General features: G+C 45.2%; 1 protein-coding gene across 14 annotated transcripts in view; it reads left to right on the top strand.

Moving 5' to 3' along the window:
• Positions 1–25,521, top strand: part of LOC123384594 — a 152,457-nt gene that overhangs the window by 53,461 nt on the left and 73,475 nt on the right. For 3 of the 14 annotated variants that reach the window (XM_045054887.1, XR_006595922.1, XR_006595923.1), the window contains 4 exons: positions 7,411–7,466; positions 8,260–8,299; positions 8,794–9,154; positions 10,153–10,190. The exons of 1 other annotated variant lie outside the window; for it this stretch is intronic. Coding sequence is in view for 1 of the 13 variants with exons in the window: in XM_045054897.1 (XP_044910832.1) it covers positions 8,260–8,299; positions 9,080–9,154; positions 10,153–10,190 (153 nt within the window). In the remaining 12 variants the exon portion in view is untranslated. Of the gene's footprint in view, positions 1–7,410; positions 8,300–8,793; positions 9,155–10,152; positions 10,191–17,013; positions 20,171–25,521 lie in introns of those variants that run through there. 10 more of the 14 variants (XM_045054892.1, XM_045054897.1, XM_045054888.1 and 7 more) reach the window with 8 other exon arrangements.

Raw genomic sequence — 25,521 nt, 5'->3', positions numbered from 1 at the left:
GAGAGAGAATCCCAAGCAGGTTCCACACTGTCAGTGCAGAGCCCAGCACGAACTGACATCATGATCTGAGCTGAAATCAAGAGTTGGACACTTAACCGACTGAGCCACCCGGGCACCCTGAGAAGCTGATACTCTTTTTTTTTTAAGTTTATTTATTTATTTTGAAAGAGAGAGAGAGAGAGAGAGCATGAGCTGGAAAGGGGCAGAGAGAGAGGGAGAGAGCGAGAATTCCAAGCAGGATCCTTTCTGTCAGCATAGAGCTGATGAGAGGCTCAAACTCACAAGCTGTGAGATCATGACCTGAGCTGAAATCAAGAGCCAGACATTTAATGGACTCAGCCACCTAGGTCTCCTGAGAAGCTGATACTGTTAAGGGAGAAGCAAGGCCTCTGTATGAAGATTAGATGAGATGGACATCCTCAATAAGAGCAGAGATGACCACTCCTGTCCTCTTTAGGAAGGGCCCTCCTGGGTGAGGGAAGGTTGATAGAGAGTTCTGTGCTCTACCTGTTGGCAATTCCATCTGGGAAGACTCTCCTGCTCCAACAGGGCATAAAATGAGTCCTGTGCCTTCATGGGCAGCACAAGAAAGCTAATGGAATAGTCAGATCTAAAGGATTTCTGCCTGGAATGAGGGGTCCTGCTGAGCACTTGTGTGGGCTGAAACCTGATGACCAGCAGGGAGGATGCCGGCATGGTCTCTAAGTGACCTTCCACCCCATCCCCTAGCCCTAAGTGGGCTTCCTGGAATACACAGTCCTGGAGAAAATAGGAGCTTGAGACCAAGCTTCTGCCGCCCCTGTGCAGTGGGATTCAAACATGAAGTCATAGAAAAACAGGTGAATTTCACACCTGAGTGGTGAGCAAGGATCCAAACCTGCTGTAGGATCTGTATAAACCAGACTTTCCCCCACCTTTCCTTTCTGCCTCACTCCACCCACACCTCTACCCATGGTTCCATAATTCTTTCCCATACCCACATTCTGGGGAGGAAACCCACTAGAGCTGTGGGGCTGCCTAGGGGCAGTTGGGGTGAGGGGCTACATGGCCGAGCCCAGGTGCTAGTGAATGTGATGCTAGCATGACAAAAGCATCCGGGAGTGTCCACTCACTTGTCTTGACACACACCCTCACCCTGTGGCCAGAGGAAGATGCCAGCTCATGTTTGAGCCTCAAGCAAGGAGTTCTGTCCCTGTTCTGTCTCCTGAGAGTCCAGCACTGTCTTCAGAATCTGGGTGAGAAGGGCTTTTGCTACCTGGGATCCAGGTCTGCCTCTCTGACTTTTGAAGGAGGCGTGCTCACAGCACAGCAGGGCTGTGTGGCTGGCGGGGCTGGCACACCCCAGCCATGACAGGTGTGAGCCACTGAGCTCTGTGCCACCGAGATCCTGGTCCTGGCTCTAGCAGGGCTTGCCGTGTGACCACAGCACTTGCCCAAGCTTCTCCGAGTCCCTGATTCCTCCTTGGGAAATGAGGAGACTGGATTAGAATGATCTGTAAGGTTCTTCTAGCTCTTTGGTATTTATGACAGTTGCTGCCATTTCCCATTTCCCTGATTTGGGGCAGCAGTTCAGTTCTTTTATAAACCTGACGGAGTTTCTGTCCCTTTTGTATGCCTGGACCTTGAGAGGGCTCCTTCCCCATCCCCACTAGTGATGACAACAGCAACATTTCTCAGGTGAACAGGGCTTTCCAGTTTAAAACAATAGTGTCACATTAATTGATATCATTCAGTATTCGGGACCTGCCATCATGAGTCCCTCTTGTACTTCTCATTCTGGTTATCTGCCTCTTTGGTGATTGATTGCCTTTCTATTTCTTTTGCTCGGCTTGGAAGGCTTCTGAGTGTGCCCAGTGCCAGCTCCTGCACATGTCTACTGTCTTCTCAGAGATACCCCATGCACACCTCCATGCCTGTTTGTAGTGACCAAACAAATGGCTTTCATCACACTTTAGTTTTTTTCATTTTAATTCCAGCGTAGTTAACATACAGTGTTATATTAGTTTCAGGTGTACAATATAGTGATTCCACAGTTCTATACATTACTCAGTGCTTATCATGTTAAGTGTACTTTGAATCCCCATCACCTAGTTGACCCATCCTCCACCCACCTCCCCTCTGGTAACCCTCTGTCCTCTATAGTTAAGAGTATACTTAAGAGTCACCTGGGTGGCTCAGTCGGTTAAGCATCTGGCTTCAGTGCAAGTCATGATCTCACACCTTGTGAGTTCCAGCCCCACATTGGGCTCTGTGCTGACAGCTCAGATGCTGGCACCTGCTTCAGATTCTGTGTCTCCCCTTCTCTCGGCCCCTCCCCCACTTACACTCTGTCTCTCTCTCAAAAATAGATGAACATTTAAAAAAAAGAGTCTGTTTTTTCGTTTGTCTCTTTTTTTCTTTGTTCATTTGTTTTGTTTCCTAATTCCACATGAGTGAAATCATATGGTATTTGTCTTTCTCTAACTTATTTTGCTTAGAATTATACTCTCTAGATACATTCATGTTATTGCAAATGACAAGATTTCATTTTTTATGGCTAATATCCCCTTGAGAGTGAGCAAGCTCCAGTGGGGAAGAGGGGCAGAGGAAGAGAGAGAGAGACAGAGAGAAGAGAGAATCTCAAGTAGGCTCCATGCTCAGTACAGAGCTCAACACGGGGCTCAATCCCACAACTCTAGGATCATGACCTGACCTGAAGTAAAAAGTCAGATGCTCTACAAATTGGCAAAGAAGAAGTCAAACTTTCATTCCTCGCAGAGGACACGATACTCTACATAGAAAACCCGAAAGACTATGTCTAAAAGCTGCTAGAACTGATACATGAATTAGCAAAGTCGCAGGATACAAAATTAATGTACAGAAATCGGTTTAATTTCTATACACCAATGATGAAGCAACAGAAAGAGAAATCAAGAAATTGATCCCATTTACAATCAATTCCATTTACCAAGAACCATAAAATATGTAGGAATAAACCTAACCAAAGATGTAAAAGATCTGTATGCTGAAAACTATAGAAAACTTATGAAAGAAATTGAAGAAGACATAAATAAATAGAAAAACATTCCATTCTCATGGATTGGAAGAATAAATATTGTTAAAATGTCAATACTACCCAAAGCAAACTACACATTCAATGCAATCCCAATCAAAATTACACTGGCATTCTTCCTAGAGCTAGAACAAACAATCCTAAAATTTGTATGGAACCACAAAAGAGCTCAAATAGCCAAAGTAATGTTGAAAAAGAAAACCAAAGTGAGAGGCATCACAATCCCAGACTTTAGCCTCTACTACAAAGCTGTAATCATCAAGATAGTATGGTATTGGCACAAGAACAGTCACATAGACCAATGGAATAGAATAAAGACCCCAGAATTGGACCCACAAATGTATGGCCAACTAATCTTTGACAAAGCAGGGAAGAGTATCCAATGGACAAAAGACAGTCTCTTCAGCAAATTGTGCTGGGAGAACTGGACAGAAACATGCAGAAGAATGAAACTGAACCACTTTCTTACACCATATACAAAAATGAACTCAAAATGGATGAAAGACCTAAATGTGAGACAGGAAACCATCAAAACCCTAGAGGAGAAAACAGGCAACAACCTCTTTGACCTTAGCTGCAGCAACTTCTTACTCAATATGTCTCCAAAGGCAAGGGAAGTAAAGGCAAAAATGAACTATTGGGACCCCTCAAGATAAAGAGCTCAGCACAGCAAAGGAAACAATCAACAAAATTAACAGGTGACTGATGGAATGGGGGAAGATATTTGCAAATGACATATTGGATAAAGAGTATCCAAAATCTATAAAGAACTTACCAAACTCAACACCCAAAAAACAAATAATCCAGTGAAGAAATGGGCAAAAGACATGAATAGACACTTTTCCAAAGATGTCCAGATGGCCAACAGACACATGAAAAGATGCTCAACATCACTTATCATCAGGGAAATACAAATCAAAACTACATTGAGATACCACCTCACACTGGTAAGAGTGGCTAAAATGAACAAATCAGGAGACTATAGATGCTGGAGAGGATGTGGAGAAATGGGAACCCTCTTGCACTGTTGGTGGGAATGCAAAATGGTGCAGCCACTCTTGAAAACAGTGTGGAGGTTCTTAAAAAAATTAAAAATAGATCTACCCTATGACCCAGCAATAGCACTGGTAGGAATTTACCCAAGGGATACAGGAGTGCTGGTTCATAAGGGCCCATGTACACCAATGTTTATAGCAATGCTTTCAACAATAGCCAAATTATGGAAAGAGCCTAAATGTCCATCAACTGATGAGTGGATAAAGAAGATGTGGCTTGTATATACAATGGAATACTACTTGGCAATGAGAAAGAATGAAATCTTGCCATTTGCAACAATGTGGATGGAAATGGAGGGTATTATGCTAAGTGAAATAAATGAGTCAGAGAAAGACAGATACATGTTTCCACTCATATGTGAAATTTGAGAAACTTAACAGAAGACCATGGGGGAAGGAAAGGGGAAAAAATAGTTTTAAACAGAGAGGGAGGCAAACCATAAGAGATACTCAAATACAGAGAACAAACTGAGAGTTGAAGGGGGTGCAGGGGAGAGGGGAAAATGGGTGATGGGCATTGAGGAGGGCACTTGTTGGGATGAGCACTGGGTGTTGTATGTAAGTGATGAATCATGGGAATCTACTCCTGGAGCCAAGAGCACACCGTATACACTGTATGTTAGCTAACTTGATAATAAATTATATTAAAGCAAATAAATAAATAAAATAAAAAGAATCCTGTAAATAAATTTTAAAAAAGTTGGATGCTCAACCTACAGAGACACCTAGGTGCCCCACCACATCATGTTTATCCATTCATCTATCAATAGACAACTTGGGCTGTGTTCATATCTTGGCTATTATAAATAATGCTGCAGTAAACATGGGGGTGTGTATATATTTTCAAATGAGTGATTTAATATTCTTTGGGTAAATACCCAGTAATGGAATTACTGGATCATATGGTAGTTCTACTTTCAATTTTTTGAGGAAGCTCCACACTGTTTTCCACAGTGGCTGCACCAGTTTGCATTCCTAACCATAGTGCATGCGGATTCCTTCTTCACATCCTCACCAACACTTGTTGTTTCTTGTGGTTTTGATTTGTATTTTCCTGATTAGTGATGTTGAGCATCTTTACATGTGTCTGTTGGCCATCTGTATGTCCTCTTTGGAGAAATGTCTGTTCATGTCTTCTGCCCATTTCTAATTGAATTAATTTGTTTGGGGGTGTTGAGTTGTGTAAGTTCCTTATATATTTTGGATACTAACACCTTATTGGATATGTCATTTGCAAATATCTTCTCTCATTCAATAGGTTGCCTTTTAGTTTTGTTGATTGTTTCCTTTACTGTGTAGAAGTTTTTTTATTTTGGTGTAGTCCCAATAGTTTATTTTTGCTTTTGTTTCCCTTGCCTCAGGAAACATATCTAGAAAGGTGTTGCTATGGCTGATGTCAGAGAAATTACTGCCTGTGTTATTTTCTAGGATTTTTATGGTTTCAGGTCTCACATTTAGGTCTTCAATCCATTTTGAGTTTATTTTTGTGTATGGTGTAAGAGAGTGGTCCAGTTTTTTTGCATGTGACTTTCTAGTTTTCTCAACATCATCTGTTGAAGAGACTATCTTTTCCCATTGCATATTTTGCCTCCAATGTCAAAGATTAATTGGCCATGTAATTGTGGGTTTATTTTGGGGCTCTCTGTTCTGTTCCATTGATCTATGTGTCTGTTTATGTGCCAGTACCATACTGTTTTTGTGCCAGTACCATACTGTTTTGATTACTACAGCTTTGTAGTTTATCTTGAAATCTAAGATTGGGATACTTCCAATTTTGTTCCTTTTTTTCAAGATTGCTTTGGGTCTTTCATGGTTCCATACAAATATTAAGATTGTTCTAGCCCTGTGAAAAATGCTTTTTGTATTTTGATAGGGATTCCATTAAGTCTGTAGATTGCTTTGGGTACTATAAATATTTTAATTATATTTATTCTCCCAGCCCATGAGCATGGAATATCTTTTCTCTTTGTTTGTGTCATCTTCAATTTCTTTCAATTTTGACCACCCTTAAATAGCACTTTATGTTTCCATTTATGTGAAGAATCTACTGTTATTCTGAGAAAAAGTGCCACAAAATGCCAAATTTTGGTATTTTAGAAAGTTTCACACAGTCATTTAGAAAGTTTGTCTCCCTAAATGGAACAATGCTAGGGTTTGACATATACTCTGCCAGTCTTTTCTGCATACAAATGTACTCTGCACCCCATCACCTCCACTTGTTTAAGTCTCCTCCTAAGATTGAGAGATTCAAGTATTTTTATTTTTTGACCGTCTAACTCAAGGCTGGATAGGGGATAAACCTTGTTCCATAATAAAGAAAAGGAGACAAGTTAGCAGGAGATTCACCTATTCAGACTGCTTTTTAGTATTTTTAGCTTCCTCTCCCCTCTCCTCCTCCATCTTCAGTGTTTGAAGCTTCTCTTCTGCTCCATTAAGATAGGGAACAATCTACACAAACAAGGTGCACATCTGGTCCTGACCATTTCCTTTTATCAGAGATTAAATTTGGAAATCTTCACTAAGATGAGTCTTTGGCTCCCCTAGCAGGTCATTCTTGTTTTCCTGCCTCTCCATTTCTCCTGTGCCCCAGGTCAGCAGAGGGGAAGTACTATTTCATATTACCTTGAGCAGGACTATCTCCTGGCTAGAAGCAGTCATCTGCCTGGGTGTTGGAATAGAGACAGGGACAGAATAGGGGTGGCATTAGGTAGAGAAGAATGCCTATGTTTCCTTAGCTGTTTTCCCACCTATTGTGTCCTTAGGGTTTCTGGCTTTGTATGGCTGCTTCTAACCATTCAGGTGTGTGTGAACTTTGCATTTAACAAAGAATTTGTTTTCCTATTTCCTCATCGGAACCTCATAATGCCCTTTGAGCTGGGCTGGGCAGAGTGAAGTTCAAGTGGTGGTGGCTTGGCTGAGGCACCTCAATGGAAGAGATAGGACCTGCTACACATACCCCCTGACTCTCAGGGCCTATGGGCCAAGAGCAGTTGGCTAGCAGTTTATCCCTGAGGCTGTGAACCAGGCCTACAGCTGCTACAGATATGGAGCACAGGGAAATTGGGTGATAACTGGCTCTTTTCTATCCTGGAGCCCTTTCCAAGATTCAGTGTTTCTGTATGGCTGGGCCTCTTAGGGGGAGAAGTGTCTTGGGGTTCTGGGGTATAGTTGAATCCCCCCTGGGTGGAGTTAAGAGCACCTTCACTGGGTAACTTTGAACTTTGCACCAGATCATCCGAGTTAGGACTGTTTATGCATCCTCTGAAAGATTGGTGTGCTCACAGAGTCATATCACCATTGCAGGTATGGACTCAATCCAGAGCCAGTGATAAATGAATGCCTACTGGCTGAATATGAATGTGAGTGTCTCTCAATCCAGAACAGCTCTTTTATGGGATCCTACATATTCTAGAATGGGACTGTGCTAGAATGTATTCCTTCTCCTTCCATCTCCCTGAGCTCCTGACCCTGAGGCCCACCTTCAGACTCCCACAGAATCTAATTTCTCTGCTGATTTTGGGCTTGGTGACAACTGTATGTGTGCATGTATGTGTGGTCATTGTTTTATTATGATCTCTCTGCTCCCCCCGCCTCCTTCTACACTAAGAACCATGAATGATATTGTTTCATTTCCCTATTATAAGATAGGCAAATGAGTATGCTATATACACATGTCAAGTGAATGAATGAATAATGGAGTCTGTTTTGTGGGTGGAGGTAGTATGTCACTGGGAACCATCTTAACGTCCTTAAAAAACAATCACTTCACCATAAGTCTGTCTCATTGCTCACAGCTAGCAAGAGGGAGGAAACCATCCCACGTGTTTGGGTATGGGCTCCATGAAAATCCTTCACTTCAGCCTGATTGACCACTTATTTCTTGTTGGCGGGGCTCCCTTGATAGAAAAGTTGGTTTTTCTATCTGATCTGGGGACTCTAGACCTGTGGGTGTAGCAGACTGAACTTGGCTTCCTGCTGGATCTCAGATGGTGCTGTGATGATCCACACTCCTTTCGTTACCCCCTTGTCAGTGCTACCGACCGGCCGAGGTATCTGCAGTGGCTGATGTCAGCCTGTCCCTGTCAAAGTTTCTGAAAAGCCCTGGCGTCTAGAAGCTTCGTGATCACAACCTGCCTCCTTATATTTTATTAGGTGTCCAGGTCTTCTCAGTGCTCCCTGTGGACCCCAGAAGGTAACACTAACATTTCTCCAGGGGAAAGTGTCTGAGTGACAGAGAAAACAAGTTTGAGCCGTGTTGCAGCCCCTCAGTCCACCTGCCCACTCACTCCACGCTGCTCACACACAGAGCAGCCGGCCTTACCACCCAACTGGCTAAGCTTAGCCATTAAACTCTGTTTGAAGTTTTATTTGCCTCTATTCTTGTTATCTCAGTGGGCAATCATTCCCAGGACAGTTTGTAACAAATAGCATTTTCTGTTCTGCTGAGAACACAGGCCCCTGGCCTGTAGCCTTGTTGTATTTGAGAGCCTAGCCCATCCCTTCCCCCAGTCCAAACCCCATTCTTTCTTGCTCCTTGTTGTTGTTTTTAATAATATTATTTATTTCTGAGGGCCTCAAGTTTACAGAATTGAAGTATACATATGCCCCCAGTTCATGTCACACTAGCACAAAGGCCTTTCGTTTTATTTTTTCCCTCCATCTCTGTCCCATTCTCTCCCTCTGCAGGAACCTGCTTGTATTGCAAGGCCTGAAATGCTGTGTGCTGCCTTGACTTCTCTGAGCTTCACAGAGCCCCACCTTGCTCTTATCAGACATGTCCCCACCCAGCGGGAAAGTCTCTCCTCCTGTCTAGTCCCCCTCCCAGCTGGACCAGCTGCTCCCCATTTGGTTCTCCATCTAATGGTTTCACCTCCCAGCCAGCCTGTGGAATTATTCAAACAAGCCAATCACATTCTCCCTTGGAGACCAGGGGCACCCCACCCTTCAGTTAATAAATGCATGTTATCTACAGACTCTGTGGGTTCCCTGTGCTCCCGAGTGCAGCCCCGGATGGCCCTGTGTCATGTGCAGTGTCTTCCCCCTGGCTGTGAGTACACATGATTAATAAACTGCTGTCCATCTTGTCTGTCCCGTGTCAGGTGTTGTATGTGCAGGACTCATACTATTTAGTACAGGGGATCCCTCCTTCACCAATGGGCTGAACAGTAGGTAATGAGAACAGCACTCCATGCATTTCATGCATGGACTTCCAAACTGTCTTCCACAATTTCATTTAGACGTATGGAGAGCCGTTTAAATTGCATGATGTGCTTTTACTTTGCAGAAGGTGTTGTGCTATAAATCTCAGTTTTTTTCCTGGAGCATTTGCTTCTAGTGTCCCCCATATCCTTTTGTCACTGAGTGTTTATTTATTCTCCTGGGACTTTGGGGGAACTTTCTCTGTTGTAGGAGTGGGGCAGGTTGTAAGTGCCGGGTGGTCATCACCCCTGGGAGCAGTCGTCAATCAAGGAAGGTTATAAAACCCAGCTTTCTTACAACCTTGGGCTTGCTCGAGGCTCTTCCCCTGAGATCCTCAGTGGGAGGGAGGCCCAGCTGCCCACAGAAGAGCCCTGCTCATGAACCAACTCTTCCCTTCCCTCCCCTCTTTCCTCTCCACATCCCACCTCCCTTGTCACCTACGAGTTCTTCCTGTGATCACCATCCACACAAACTAGTTACCCTCAGATCCTTGCCTTAGGTTCTGCTTCTGTTTTTCACCCAATGCTGTGTGTGAGAACTCCACGTGTTGCTATATACAAATACATTCAGTTGCATGGGATCCCAACATTGGGTGTTTGCTACAGTTATACACCCATTTCCCTGGTGACAGCTCCCTTGCCCTTAACCTGTCTTGCACTGGCCACCCTTGGCCCCCTGTCCATGTGGATGGGTCAGTGAGCCTCTCTGGAGTAGACATGCAGGCACAGGAGGGCTGAGGTTGAAGGAGCATGCACACTAAGTATTGTCAGATTTCTCTTTAAGGTGGCTCTGCCAGCGTATTCTATCACTAGCACAGTGTGTGAATTGACTTTCCTTGTTTTGCAGGCTGGATTTTCCAGCAACAGGCACCATGATGGAGTTTGGTGAGTAAGAAGGTATTTATTAGGGATCGACACCTATAAGGGAAGGAGGAAGGAGTAAGATTGAGTAGAGGGAGAGGCTGAGCTGTGATGTGGGCCTGGGGAAGCCTGGGCAAGTCATGGCCGACCCTGCATGAAGTTGTGAAGTGAATGTTGCCCATCAGCGTCATGTGCTGGGCTGAAGTGGTCAGGCCTTTCTTTCCCACTGTGCCCATGACAGCTGAGGCCAAACCTGAACCTTGAAGGTAGGAAGCAAGTCCTTTCTTGAATGGGAATCTGGGCATACATCTCCCTGCAATGTGAATTGAGAAAGTGGTATCTCATTGCTGTTTTGATTTGCATTTCCTTGATTACTGGTGAGTTTGAAAATGTCTTTATGTGCCCATTAGTAAAGCTGATTCAGCCAGTTAGAACCGGATGTTAAAATAGCCAATGCTTGAACCCCCAAATGCTCCCCAACACCTGGCCCAACCAACTCATCCCCTCCACTGGGACCCCCTGGATCTCCCCATAATCCAGTATCCACAGGGGTGTCTAGCACCCCAGGGGACCTCCCTGCCCCTGCCCCCGTGATTCAGACAGTCTGTTCTTTTGGTCAGTGCCCATGCCATATCTGCTCTGAAAAGCACCCTGAGAGTGAGCTGTTATGGTTTCCTTTCCCTGAACTGCCTGTCTGTAACTTTCTGTAATCTTTCAATGGAGTTTTGAAACCTTATCCAGGAGGATGCTGTTTCAGGTTTCAGGGCTTTTATGGTGGTGAGTATGGGGTAGGTGAGGGGGAAGGGTTTAGGCTGGTACCTCCCTAGGCTAGCCCCTGCAAGAATCAGCAGGTCTCCAGGTCATGGGCCAAACAGATTCAGGGCCTGAGAGAAGGTGAGGCTGAGGATACTGGGGGTTCCTTGGGCACAGAAGAGCAGGGGTCTGCACCTGTGTGTACTGAGAACCCAGGTAATCAGTGACATTCCTGAGGAAGCTCTACTGAACACCTACTGTGGCCATTCCTGGGTTGCATAGGGGAGAAGGTGTCCTGCTGTGGCCTTCACACCAGCTCAACACACCTGCCTCTATTACTCTGTGCCCTACTAGCCTCTGCCTGCTCAGGGCTGTGTCCCAAACACCTCTTCTTTACACTAAATCCCAAGTAAACTTTATTTCTAAAACACAAATCTGGACGTATCTATTGAATTTTCAAATCCCTTCAAAAGCTCCTCATTATTTATTAGCATTGTGTTATCCAGGGAGCAGAATTGGTTGGGGGCCCTTTTAGCTTTACAACGGATAAACATATAAATGTTCCTCACCACAAAAGGAAGTTTATATATAGTTTAGTTGTTTAGAATGGTGAGCGTTTAGATGTAAACATTTTAAAAGCATGAGAAGGAAATTTTGTATTACTGAGGTTGTTTTTGGGTTATACTACTCTGAATGGTTGCATTCATTGTTTCACATTTTTAATGTCCACAGCTCAGGATTGGGCTTTTTTTTTTTAATATGCCAAGAATTAAAGTGAGAATTGAAAAGAAAAAAGAAAAAAAGAAGAAAGAAAAGCTCCTTATTGTCTATAGCATAAAATCCATTAGCCAAGCACAAGACTTTCCTTAAACTGGTCCAACTCTCAACCTGTCCCATGTCCCACAACCCTCTTTCTCACCCCCACCCCTTGACCTTTTGTCTTTCCATCCCCATTACATCTTTGTTTTGTATGTTTGTTAGGGGACTGGGGTGGAGGTGGCCAGGAATGAAATGAAAGAGATAGGCAGGGACCTTGCTTCTGGCAATGGGGAGCCACTGGGTGAGTTAAGCAGACACAAGCCTGGCCAGCTTATAGTTGGGCTTCCTCAGCCTCCTCTTGTGGTTTTACCTAGGAGCTTACCCAGTTGGAGTCTTTCTCCAGGCTCCTGGGTCTCAATGAGCTCCCACTGGCCACGGGCCAGCACCTTCCTTGGCTCATGCAACCTTGGCTGCTTTGTTAATGGTCTTGCTCCATGGGTCCTGGGATTTCTGATTCTGGGAGAGCTGAACGCAGATAAAGCCTGGACTCTCTCCTGAAGCTCCAGTCCATGTTAAAGCTGTTCCTCGTCTGAATAGAACTGTCACTGAGTGGGAAGGAGTGGGCATGTGTGCCCCATGGCTGGGGGTGGGGGGTGGTCTACAGTGAAGCCAAGGTCCCACTGCCTTTCAAACAAGGTCCCACTTGTTTCAAACAAGTACTGTTTCCTTCAAATGGTTTTTGCAACTCAGTCCCTAATCAACAGGATATAAGTGCCACAAGGATGGAGGAAAAGGGGACACAGTGCCCAGCCTAAGCCAAAAGAGCCTATGTCGAGGGGCCCCCACAGAAGCCTGTGTTTTCATTACTAAGCAACTTTAGGAGGAGTATGGGGAAAGAAAGACGGTGGGGTAGTAAGTCTGCAATAATGGCTGCCATGTGGAGGGAAGGCAATGTTACCCAGCTACGAACTAGAAAGCATGGTTTATATTTTCAACAGTTGGAGAGAGAAATGAAAACTGAATATTTGCTGCACCTGTGAAAACATATTTGATCATGATGGCAAGTCCAGCATTCTTAGTGCGGGATTCATATTTCATAACTCGTGTTCAAACAAGAAAAATGATTATAATGTTAAGTATTTCCTGAGTTTATTTTGATGGATGACAGAATAAGTACTGTATCTTTCACTCATTAAAATACAGATTGGTGTAATTTAATAAATGAACTTAATACACAGATGTTCCAGGCTGTTTTACCAGGGTGTATATTAATCAACTTCTTTATATATGATCCTCTTTTATATTTTTTAAAGAAACTTGCAGGAGCCAAGAATTTATTAGATTTGTATGCTCTAGGACGAGTATCCAATGTCAGGTACACGCAGGAGTGTATTAAGATGAAACGGAGCCAGAGTCTGCAGAGCGGCCAGGCCCCCACAAGGGTCGTCCTGGGCTTCCAGCCGGCTCTCTGGGTCATCTCAGAGCCAGCTCACAGGTCCCTGCTGAGCTTACTTGCTGCCACTGCCCCAGGTCTGCTCAGAGGTGCTTCTGGAGACCCTGGTCGGAAGTGGTAGGCTTGGGCACTGAGATGGTCCAGACTGGACAGTGGCTCTGCTGGGGAAGAGGCCTGCAGCCCATGGGGCCCCACAGGCCCTTCTCAGATTCCTTGGCCACCCTCAATGGCCTCTCAACTCAACGTCACTCTCCCTTTCCTCACTCTCTCTTGGCAGCATGTTTGGGGGCTATGCTTTGTTCTGTCTGTGTTTCACGCAAGGCAAGCTTGCCTCGCTAATGAGGCTACAAACTCCTGAAGGCAGGGGCTGTGCCTTTGCCAGATCCCACAGTCTGTGCTCAAGGAATCCGCGGGTCTGTACCGATTCTATGTGTCTGAGTCAGGACCTGCCTTCTGACTGAGGAGGCTCTGGAAGGGGACATAGAAACCCTGGTTTGGCCATTCTAGAGGGTGCAGGTTGAGAGGGGTAGAGAGGGTGGGGACACAAGGCTAACTTACCTCTTTGGTGAAGGACAGAGAAAGCATGAGAGTAGGAACTTCAGCTACCTCTTCTCTCATTTATGAATCCTGTTGAAAGTGACTTCAGGTTCAGGGAAGTGGTCTCTGGCTGGCAGCAGTGGTGGGAGGACTGGAGGAGGTGTCTTGGGCCACACAGCCTGCTCTGTCCACACAGAGCCCTCAGTTGTCTCTTGAAGCACCTTGCACTCTCTCGTGGTTCTGGAACTAGAGTTTTATTTCTTGATGCACAACTCTGGATAGAGACACTGCAAGGCCGGGGGCCACATATCATCCATTTTGGCACCTCTGTCCTCATCAGAGTTTAGCCCAGGCCCCTTGTGCCCTCTCCTCATCACCTAGGTGGATGGTCAGTGCAGGTTGTCTTGTATGACATGAGATAAGCCCGCCACCCAGAACAGAAACACTGGTGTCCCTCCAGCTCCCCCCAAGGATGGGTGCTCCCTGGCAGCTGCAGGCTGAGCCGGCCCATTCCCCCTGCAGCCCCTCTGCACCCCTCGGTGGCTCATCAATCACACGGGCAGGTCCTGCGGGTGGGTAGTGGCTCTGCTGTCACATGCCTGTTTGCAATAAGCTCTGGCCATAATCATTAATCATTCATTGAAGCTGTGGTTAGCGGCCCTCAGTCAAGTAGATGGTTTCAGGTTTTCCGGGCTAAGTGCCTCTCCAGCAAGCATCCTCCTCAGCCCTTTCATGTCCAGCCATTTGATGTTCTGTGCATGCCGAGCTGGCCTCCAAGGCCAGGCTTTGTTTTGGAGGGTTGTTCTGAATGCTTCCCTCAGGGCCAGGCCAAGAGAGGTCTGGGCTCCAGCTCCACGTCTGCACAGGAAATAGAGCTTGTAGGATGAGACTCTGTTGAGCACTTCCGAGAGCCCAGTTCTCTGCCAGGCCATGGGGACCTTAGAGAAAGAGAAAGTACTCACTCTACCCTCAGACCCCCATTTAGGGACAGAGCTCATGCAAGAAGTTGGCCAGCAAGATGGAATTTATTAGGATGGAGAGGACTCAAACAGCAGTTTGGTCTGCAGATTTCCCAGGAGGGTAGATGCCTGGAGGCTGGGTGGTGGAGCCGGAGAGCTGAGGGAATACAGGAGCAGAGGCTCAGGTGAGGACAGCTGTGCTGTGTGGTCTGAGCCGGGCCTTCGGTCTGAAAGGCAGACTGAAACTGTTGGGCAATTGTCTGGAAACAGTGGTGACAATGAAAACCTTTTTTGCTGGGAGAAACATTGAGAAAAATTAACTTTACGTTTAATCTGAAGATGACAGTTTCCTGCATGTTACTAATACGGTTATTGTCAGAGGTTCCTGAGTTGCTTGAAAAGATGCATAATGCACAGGAGAGGAATATCCCGGGAAAAGCTGGGACTAGAGTTCCGTCAGGTTCAGCAAACACTTGTCGGCGCCTCCTAGGTGCTCGGGGCCACCATGGTGCCATAGAGCCATTTCTATGTCAAGGGCCCAGGAAATGTCCTGTAAATGCAGACAGAAGAGTTGGAGCAGGCTACAAGGGCCACGCCTGGCTCCACAGTTCCAGCGGGGAGGGACTCTGGAGTCTAGAGCTACAAGGAGCAGGGGCTGGAGGTTTTTGGTTGTTGAAATGTGAAGTTGATGTAGAGATATTACTGAGGCTGATACCCCAGCCGCCATTTCAGTATCTCTCCCAGAGAATGTTTCTTGCCGAGAAACATTCACTGTGTGTTCATCCACTGAGGCACAGCTTTGAACCAATAAAAGAACTGTGGGTATTAAGAAGTAAGAGACATTGCATCTGGTTGAGGGGGATCAGGAATGGGTGCATCTAGCAGATGGTCTTTGGCAAGGTCTGGAAGGATAGGAAAGACTTTCCCAGGAGTGGGCTAGAAAGGAGTTGGCCAGGTGGATGGAGGAGGGGACACAAAAGCACAGAGGATAGCCTGAATTGCTGGCTGCTAGGGTCCTTGTGCCAGAGTGGAGGAAGATGAGGCTGGCGGCACAGGGTGGCATGAAGCTTGGAGTTCCAGGCTGAGTCTCTAGCCCTGGGGAGCTCTGCTCTGCTCCTAGGTCACCACCCTACCTGCTTTATCCCTGTGTTCTCACCCACACTTCTCATCCCTGTTACATAAGATGCTCTCTGCCACCTGAGAAACTTGGGAAATTTTTCCTCTCTTTACCTCCTGGAGAATTTCCCCTCATCTTGCAAGATCCAACTTACATGGTAGCTCTTCCTTGCAGCCTTCCCTAACTGCCATGATCTGCATGGATTCCCCTCCCCACTCTGAGGGCTTATGATGCTGCCCACCACCGACTGGAAGCTGTTTGGGGGTGAAGGGTGGTGACAATCTGACACCTGCTTCTGCTACGCACTGCCTGGGTAACGAGCCATCTTGATTTCCTTATCTGTTGGAAAGAAAAAACATTGCAATAACAATGCATTAGCAATAAATGGAATAAATAAAATGGTTTGTGTGTCATGCCTGCTACAGCATTTGGAACAGAGTAGTCAGACAAGGTTAGGCTTCTTCTCACTCCCTGACCACGTTCTGCCTATGCCATTGTCAGCCATTCACAGGTAAGTCTCTGCAACCAGGCTGTGAGGTCCATGGCGGGGAACCCATGTTTCTCGTGCTGTGTCTTGCACAGTTACAGACTGGAGCATGGGCTCGCACTACTTACTACGGTTGCCTTGAAATCTGCTTCAACAGGACTCCTCCACCGTGGAGAAGGAGCACAGGAACTCTTCAGGGAAATTTGTAGATGCGGGAATCAAGTTTGTTTGTTTGTTTTTCTTATGAATGTTCTGATTAAGCCAGAAACTTCCTGAAGTCATACAATTCTCCTATCCCCAGAGAAGGATTTGAATAAAGTATCCTCTTGCTGGAAGGAAAATTAGAGATAATTAGTCTAGTGGTTTTAAAAATTTGTAAAGGACTGGAGCCATTTTTCTCAAGTGAAATTTTATATGGAACCTTAAGCTACCCGAGCAGACAGAGCATTATTTTAGGAATATATTGGTATTTATTATTGATTAACAAAATTAAGTAAATCACATTGAGAAATATATTTATTGTAAAATTTCACACTTATAATAAGTGAATGAATAATAAATCAACTTGACAAAGGTATTTATTTTATAATCTCAAACTTTAAAAAATATTTAAAATTTTTTTTTAATGTTTATTATTTTCAAGAGAGAGACACACACACACACAGAGCATGAGCAGGGGAGGGGCAGAGAGAGAGGGAGGCACAGAATCTGAAGCAGGCTCCAGGTTCTGAGCTGTCAGCACAGAGCCCAACATGGGGCTTGAACTCATGAACTGTGAGATCATGACTTGACCCAAAGTTGGACTCAACTGACTGAGCCAACCAGGTGCCCCTAAAAAATATTTTTAAAATAGAAAATTTTGAAATAAAATATTTCTGAAATCCATAATGTAACTTTGGTCTCTAGGGCCCAGAGCATGTGATATGACTTACTGATTAAGTCCACCTCTTTATAACACAGATGAGTAAACTGAGGCTTGGAATGTGTCAAGAACATGTCAAGGCCATACAGAGAATAGGTGGTTGGCTGGGGTGAGAACTTAGGTCTCCTGCCCCTACAACGCCAGGGCTCTTTCAACTATATTCTTGATCTCTCCTAATTCGTCTGAGTAAAACAGTGTTTTTCTTGTTATGTGCTTTCTAATAAGATACCCCAACTCCATAGTTTGATTTATATTTAAGGCTTTCTTATACTCCTGTGATGAACATGAAACAGGCTGCTTACTGAGCTAATAGTGCAACCCGGAAATCTCCATCTGTGTCTTCCCATCTCAGCAAGAGAATTCTGCCCTGGTGATGGATAATTGAAACGGATTTGGTCAGCCAGGCCTCTATACTGATGATGGTTTTATGTTTGCTCATCTGTCAGAAAAGTAAAAAGCAAAGCTGGTAATTTGTGTTAACTAAGCACCTTCATTATAGGAACTCAAGGGAAAGGGTGGGGAGCAAAACATTTTTTCGTCCAGCTGTCCCGGATCCTGAGGATGATTTGTGTAGTTAAGGAGAAATTCTAATAATGTTGTGCGTATGGAAAAGTTTAAGGCAAAGATGATGGGTCATTTTCCAAGTGTTCGGGTTGAATATCAAGAGCTGTGCAGCTTCCTTCCCAACTCCTGCTTTTCCTGGCTGGGTCGATCTCACATTGTGCCTCTCGCGTGGGGCAGTAGTGACCTCCATGAATTCCCAGCTCACAGATGGCACCTCTCCAGTGAGCCTTGACAAAGACGTAGATGTCACACAGGGACCCAGAATTTCCCGCTCTTCGCCGAAGAAGGCCAGAAAAAGCCTTGCTCTGGAGTATGTTGGATGCTCAACATAGAATTGCTTTCTTCCAGCTCCTACTCCTGACCCCTGGTTCTGTCTGGCAGGTGTTCAGCACCCAATTCCAGGCAGCGTTTTAAGAGTGTCCCCTCTTGTCTTAAGGCAGCCCTTTCTGGGGTTATTCTTACCTGCAGAGAGAACAGGCTAATGGTCTCCTTTATTGTCCCCTGTCCTCAGGCAGTCTTCCCCCTTCTGCTCATACAAGAAGGCTCAAAACCCCTTCCTAGGCCATAGAGCCTCTTCTTCCCTAGCTGGGATGGAGGGTGGGAATCCTGATACCTCTGAAGAGGGAGCTAAGGGTCTGATTGTTGTGTTGGGGTAAGTGGCCCACATTACCTCTTCCTTTGGAGCAGGAATGGTATGTGGGTCCTAAGAAATTGAAATTATAGGACAGGATCACAGAGAAGAAAGGAGAGAAAGTAACAAAAGAATTAGGCCACCTGACCTATTTTGCCCCAGGATAAAGCAGGTGAAGAAAGAGCCCAGTCCTGGGCATTTTGAGGTGAGGTTGTTTCCTGCCCCTTGGGACAAGGGTAGCCCTGGGTCTGACCATCTTGAGTTAATAAAGATGAAAGTTCATTCTTCAATTTGCACCAGAGATCCTCTCTTTGTTAAAAGGCTCAGAGCTGAGCTTTTTTAAAGAGCACATTTCAGGTAGGGTTAGAGTCACACGTACAGAAAGTGATTTACCCACACACTTCCAAGAACACATCCATTATCCAAAACAAAATTCTAATTGGGCCTTAAGAGTCATCAAACAAAAATGAAGAGAGTTTTTTCCTTAATAGGGAATAAGGTGTGCATGCCCTATAAATCATCTCTGCTAATTCTGAATGATGCTGCATTTGTTTATAGGTGCAGGAAACTATAATGGAAGAGGGTGAGAGGAATGTGAACTTACTGGTTTTCAACATGGGGTACCCCATAGGGCCTTGAGTTTTGGCTGGTCCAGTATGGCTAAAGATACAACATGGAGTGACGTACTATAACCAAATTTAAAGGAAAACGTTAATCTTTTGAGACCAAAATGTGCATCATTTCAGCTGCTGCTGATCACAGCTGTGGATGGTGAGGCCCCACCCACCCACCAATTTCCTTGACTAATCAGGAACATCTCTGTATGGCCACGTCTCTCAGGCAATTTAGAGCCAAGGGTAAAGCTGAATGTATCTCCCTTTGTCAGATTCAAATCTTCTTTTTGAGGAGATTGTACCTGAAGAGTTAAAGGCAAGTCTGGCAAAATAAACAGGGACCAAAATGTTTGCCAGGGAGTCTTTTTAAAAAAGAATTGCTCTTTCTCTTGGAGCCTTGGTTGACCTTTATGTGTGAGCGGGTGGAAATGTCCCCAGGAAATCTCCAAAACCTCAGAGGAAGCTGTTGACAGGCTTCCAGTGAACTGGGTTTTTGCTTGTGCTCTGGAGGTAGAGAATAACAGATGGACTTTGACAAACACGGACAGATGAATATAATCTTCAAAAAGTAAGTTTTTTACTTTTATTTTTTTCCCACTGGCAGCATTACAAGCTCACACTATAGTGTTTCTGGGCACCACAGTGGGGGTCCTGGTCTAATGGAAGTTTTAAAGAAATTATAAAGAGTACCTGACTGGAGTGAGGAACGCTGTGTGTTTAGACCAGTCACCTAAGCTCTCCATGGAGACATGGTTACTCATTTGTAAGTAGAGATAACAAAAAAGCCCTATTTACATGTCTGAGCTGTTGCAAAAACTGCATGGGGCACCGGAGATATCAAAAACTTTGTGAGCAGATTGGAGGCTGCAATAGCTCAGCTTCAGAAACTCAGCAGGAATATTACATAGAGTGCAGATTGGAGAGAGAGGGTGGTGGCAGGACAGGGCTGGATCTGAGGGAGCAAAGGTGAGTGGAAGAACCATTGTGCTATCTCCAGGGAGTGAAGACATTTTCTGTCACTCCACAGATGTATGCTATCTTTACTTGGAGATCCACTCCTTTCTTTTCCAGGCTTAGAGGCTTTTGGTCCAGTAGGAGAAAAGAGGAGGGCAGAGACTGACCCAGTGTATGAATCTCCTCAGAGTTTCCTGAGCATGTGATCAGAGGCAACACCTCCTCCCCCAAATGGACACTGATCCAGAGGTCAGGTGAGGCCTCCACATCCCTGATGTCCTTGCTTCCCAGTTCATCCAGTGGTTCTGGGATTGAGGATGCTGGAATGTCCACAGTGGGAATGGCAGGCATAGTCTCCACAAAGCACAAATGGCAATAGTCCAGAAAGATGGGGGTAATTCAAAGGTGGCTTGTCTTTTCATTGGCAATTAACCTGAAGCAAAATCACAAAAGCTGCTGAATTCTGTGCAGTCTGGGCACAAAAACTTGGGGAGCACTAGTCGTCAGTGTTAAACTAACTCAGCCATAATTTAAGGTCATAACCACCAACCTCATGTAGGCCACCTGAGCAGAGGCTGTGGAACACCTGAAACCCAATTCTGGGATGACTTCAGGGCCATTTGTATTTTTGGTATCCCTGAAATTATTGGACTGGGTATCTGGCTAATTGAGGTGCTCAGCATCAACACTTTTTTTCTCCCTGCCACCTACCTCAGAAGAATCCAGGACTATGGTCCAGTTAACTCCCCAACAGAGGTCAGAGCTGGAGCTCTCCAAGGTGCTGATAGCTCAGGCCAAGTCCCCCAGAGGACACATTATTCTGCAATGCACCTTGAAGCCCACCCAGGTCATCTGGAGGATCTTTCTTTGCCTCCATTCTTGTGCCAAGAAGGAATCTCTGGTAGGTTTGAGGGAAAGAAGATGCCACTTAGGCTCTCCAAACTGGGGTGGGAAGATTGACCAAAGGATCGGAGCAAACCTCAGAATGTAAAAATGATGTATCCCCAAGATGCCTGCAGGAGCCTAACTCAAAATGCCTTACTACTTGGATGTATCCACCCTTGAGCCAGACATGTTCACACGAGTATATTCTCATCACCTTTGAGAAGTCAGGAAATACTGCTTTTAGAAAGAGTCTAAACCCAAGGGCGGTAACTTAGGGCAGCCTGTTGATAGACTGTAGATGTGACTAGTGAAATCAGCTGGAGTCTAGTTGAGTAGTTCAAGCCAGAGACAAGTACTGAATTAGGTCAGTGACTTTATCACTGAGAGAATCCTGCAGGATTTAGTGAGTATTAGATGTGGAAGTTGGGGTGGATAGAGGTGTCATCCTTGACTCTTAAGGTAATAACTTGGGAAACTGCATAGATGATAATGCCATTCACCAGAAGAGCTAGAAAGTTTTTGGGCAGGATGGATGATGTGCATGTTGAGTGGGAGGTGCCAGTGGTACTTCTAGATGGGTTGTCTAGTAGCAATTGGGTACATGGTTCTGGAGCTCTGCTGGAAGATCAGGGTTGGTGATAGAGGCTTGGGGATTGTCCGTGAAGGGGATGTGGTTGAAGAGATAAAAGATTAGATCAACCAGGCAAAATGTGTAGAGGGAGAGGAGAGGAGGGCAGAGAACAGGTGTTGGTGGAGTGTCCACATTTTCTGGGTATGCTGAGGCAGAAGTGCTTATAAATGAGTCTGCCACAGGGATCTCATCATCTGCTCAGAGACTACTTTATCACCAACCAGACATCATTCCAGTCACTTCTTTTTTATTCTCCTCTGACATATATCTACATATATTATATTGATATAGATTTAGATTTGGATATACAGAGATAGATTTATTTTAAGGAATTGGCTCATGTGATTATTCAGGTTGGCAAGTCCAAAATCTGTAGGTTTGGCCAACAGGCTGGAAATGCAGGGAAGAGTTGACATTTCAATCTTGAATCCAAAGGCAGACTGGAAGCAGAATTTCTTCTTTCTTGGGGGACATCAAATTTTCTTAAGGCCTTCCATGGATTGAATGAGGCCCACCCACATTATGGAGAGTAATTTGCTTTACTCCAAGTCCAATGATTTAAATGTTAATGTCATCTAAAAATTACCTCCACAGGAATACCTAGATTGGTGTTTGACTACATACCTTGGTACTGTGATCTTGTCAAGTTGATACCTAAAAGCCAAACATCACAGGGTGGGACACCCACTGGAAACCTCACACCCAGGTTCAGATGAGGGCAAATAAATAATATAAATAAAAAATAACCTGTCCCTTCACAGTTGCTATAATGACCCACATGCCTGCTCCATCTCACCATGCTCACTATGCTCACCACACATATGCACTCCGGATAGGGAGGAACAGGGGGTGTTGGGCCACATACCTATTCAATCACATTTGCTCATTCCAGCCTGATCTTTATGGATTCTTCAACCTAGTTCTAATTTCAGCCCTCCTTTTCTCTGACAGCCTATTCTGGATGCTCTTCTTTGTTCTCTTCATGGAGATTCTCCTTCACATTTGATTCTAGTATTTGTTATATTGCACATTTGATCAGGTAATGGATGCTTCAGCTTCCACTCAATCTCATCCTCACAGGTATAGGAAGGTTATAAGACCAAAAACATTTTTTTTTCATTTTTATTTCAAAGCTAGAAAAAGTGAAATGGAGAGGAATTAAATTACTGCCCAAAAAAAATCTTTCAGAGAAAGTCTAGGGCTGCCAACAATGGGGTTTTCTGCATAGCTGCACCATTCCCCATCTGTGTCGGAATCCTTGGTGCATTTTTCAAGCTTAGTGTCCAAGACATCTCCAGCCTAATAAGAATAAGGTGCCCTGGGCTGGTTCCCAGCCAGGGAGGGAGTGAGCAGATATGCATTCCTTTGAAGCCCATTTCAGATTCTGGAATGCTTTCCTGGAAACCACACAATCTCAGGAGAGATTCATCACCCCCTGATGCTGCCTTAGGACTAGGTCAGGACAGGGGCCCTGGACCCCTGAAGGAGACAGTGTCTGCCCTGATAAGCAGCTTCCTGTGTGGTGGCTGCAGGATTTACTCAGAGCTAGACTGGGCAGATCTGGCTGAGATTCAGAATCAGCCCCCCACCTCATCTCTCTCCCCATCCTCCTCTCTCCTTATCCCCATATGTACTCCCCTACAAAGCATGAAAGTGGGGATTTTGTTCTTGTATATCAGGGCAGAAGGCCCAGGGCCAGAGGCACAAACAGATCTGGGTGTGGATCTGAAGACATTCTCCTATCTAGGAGCTGGGGATAGGGTTTGGCTTCCCCATTGTATAATGATGCTGAGATGTCTTAGGAAGGCAGCTGTTGGAGCAGTCATGTGAGCACTGGAAAAGGAGTCAGGAGTCTTGAGACCATGTCGTGAATCTGCTGTCCCCTTCCTGGTAACCAGGCAAGCTACAAAGTCAGAGAATGGTGATGCCAGATGGGTCCTTAGGGTTATTTACATTTCTCTCATTTGAGAGATGGGGAGGCTCTAAGAATTCACAGCATTGGCTCAAGGTCCCAGACTGAGGTGGTGTCGGAACCAGAATTAGAAATCAAGAATCCCAACCAGTATAGTTCCCATTATTGCCTCTATACCTACTTAATTTCTCTAGACCTCATATTTCCTCATCTATCAAGTGGAGGCCAGTAACATCTGCCTCTCAAGACCATTGTAAAGACCAAGTGCAATTACGGATCAAAAAAGTTTCTAAAATGGTGGAAGTATTGGGTCCTAGGAGTGGCACCTGCTTACGTGTCCTGATCTGGGTATAGGTTGCCTTCCCATATGTGATACAGCCCAGCATGGATTTAGGTATGAATTCTAGCATGATGGATGCTAGAGATGATGCCCAGCTGGTGCTCATGAGTTTGTCCATGACTGGTGTTAAAATACTGAAATGCTTACTGTCCCAATCTCCCTGAGAGCCCTTCTGCCACCTTGGACTCTCTCCCAGAAATTAAAGGATAAACATTTGACATAGCATGAGGTCTCCGAGGACTCTGCTTCAGCCCAGTGCCAGTCAGCATCAATTCTGATTGGTCAGTGTTCATATGATACCATACCATACCATAGCATACCATAGCATACCATACCATACCATATATTTTGGTTATCTATTGATATGCAACAAACCACTCTGAAACTTAGTGGCTTTAAACAACAGTTTGTTATCTCTCAAAGTTCTGTGGTTTACCAGGCTCAGCTGGATGGTTCCCCATTGGGATCTCTCCTGTGACTGCAGTCAGATGGTATTTGGGCCTGTCATTATCAGAAGGTTCAGCTGGGCTAGAATATAACAAGGCTTGATTCTGTGACTAGAAGTTGATGTGGCCATCAGTTCAGTGGAGGTGTCCACCCAAATGGAGCACTTACATTTGGCCTCTCGAACCAAGCAGTTTGGGCTTCTCATAGCAGGGTGGCTGAGTTTCCAGGGTTAGCATCCCAGGAGCCAGCGTGCCCAGGGCAGGAAGCTGAACTGGTCTGGTGCTATGTTCACCATATTCTATTCATCAAAGCTGTCAAGGCCCTTTCAGATTCAAGGGGGTGGGGGAGTGACAAGATCACATTGCAGAAAAGTATGTGGGTGGTAGATCCTATTATAAAATCATCCTTGGAAAATACAATCTATCCTGATCACTGTGGGAAAAGCTCACCAGTCTGGCACTCGGTCTCTCTGATGTCCCCCCTCTGCCCTTCCTTCGACAGCCCTTTCTCCTTCCCATGCATGCCTCCCTGGCCTGAATGGGAGCATCCTCTCCCCTTTCCAGAGCTCCCTCTCTTCTGTTGTCACATCTGCATCAGAGAAGAGAACTGACAGCACTTCTTCACAGTCTTACATCTAGGGCCTCCACAGCTACCTTTGACCAGATTTGCATCAATGACGTCATGGTGCAGCCTCAGGAGTGTGCAAGAGGCCAGTGTGAAATCTCCTCCCTTGGGTATTTGTTGGAAAGGGGGAGCATGGTGTGGCAGGAAGCATTGCTATCAGAGGTTTTTGGGTAAACTTTGACCCCTGCCAGACATGAGTTCTGAGATAATGGTAGAATATAGCAGTGTCATGAGTGAACTATGTGAAAGGGCTTTGCCTTCCCCAAACAAGATGTGGTTGGATATCTCTATATCCCTGACATCAAATCCTCACCCTTGCATGCAGTCTTGTGTCTACCTAGGCTGAATTCTGGGTGATGTTTGTACAGTTCCTCTTGCTTCTCAGATAGGTCTGTACCCTCATCTTCTGGGGCCAGGGCAGGGTTTGGAGTAATCATCAAACATCATTCCTATCTAGAATGTTCCAGTCACCTGGTTTCCCTCACCCAGTATGAAGTGTGGGCACATCTGCAATCTGTGTCTCTGCCAGGCACTTTCTCACACTTCTCCCTGTCAAAACTTTGCCAAGCTATCTTGGGGAGAAGAATTTGTATGGCCTTCCTGTCCACTGAGGAAAAAAATCAAATGGCTTTTGGTCTCTCTTTCATCCAACCAACCCCCAATGTGCTTTTTAACTGAGGGAAAATCTGTTATTCATAAAGAAAAAAAAAAGATGATAAATTGTAGAACCTTGTAAAATATATTAACATTAATCCACACTTTCTTT

Source organism: Felis catus, chromosome A3, assembly GCF_018350175.1.
Source record: "Felis catus isolate Fca126 chromosome A3, F.catus_Fca126_mat1.0, whole genome shotgun sequence".
Taxonomy (NCBI): domain Eukaryota; kingdom Metazoa; phylum Chordata; class Mammalia; order Carnivora; family Felidae; genus Felis; species Felis catus.
This window is presented reverse-complemented; position numbering and strand designations above follow the sequence as displayed.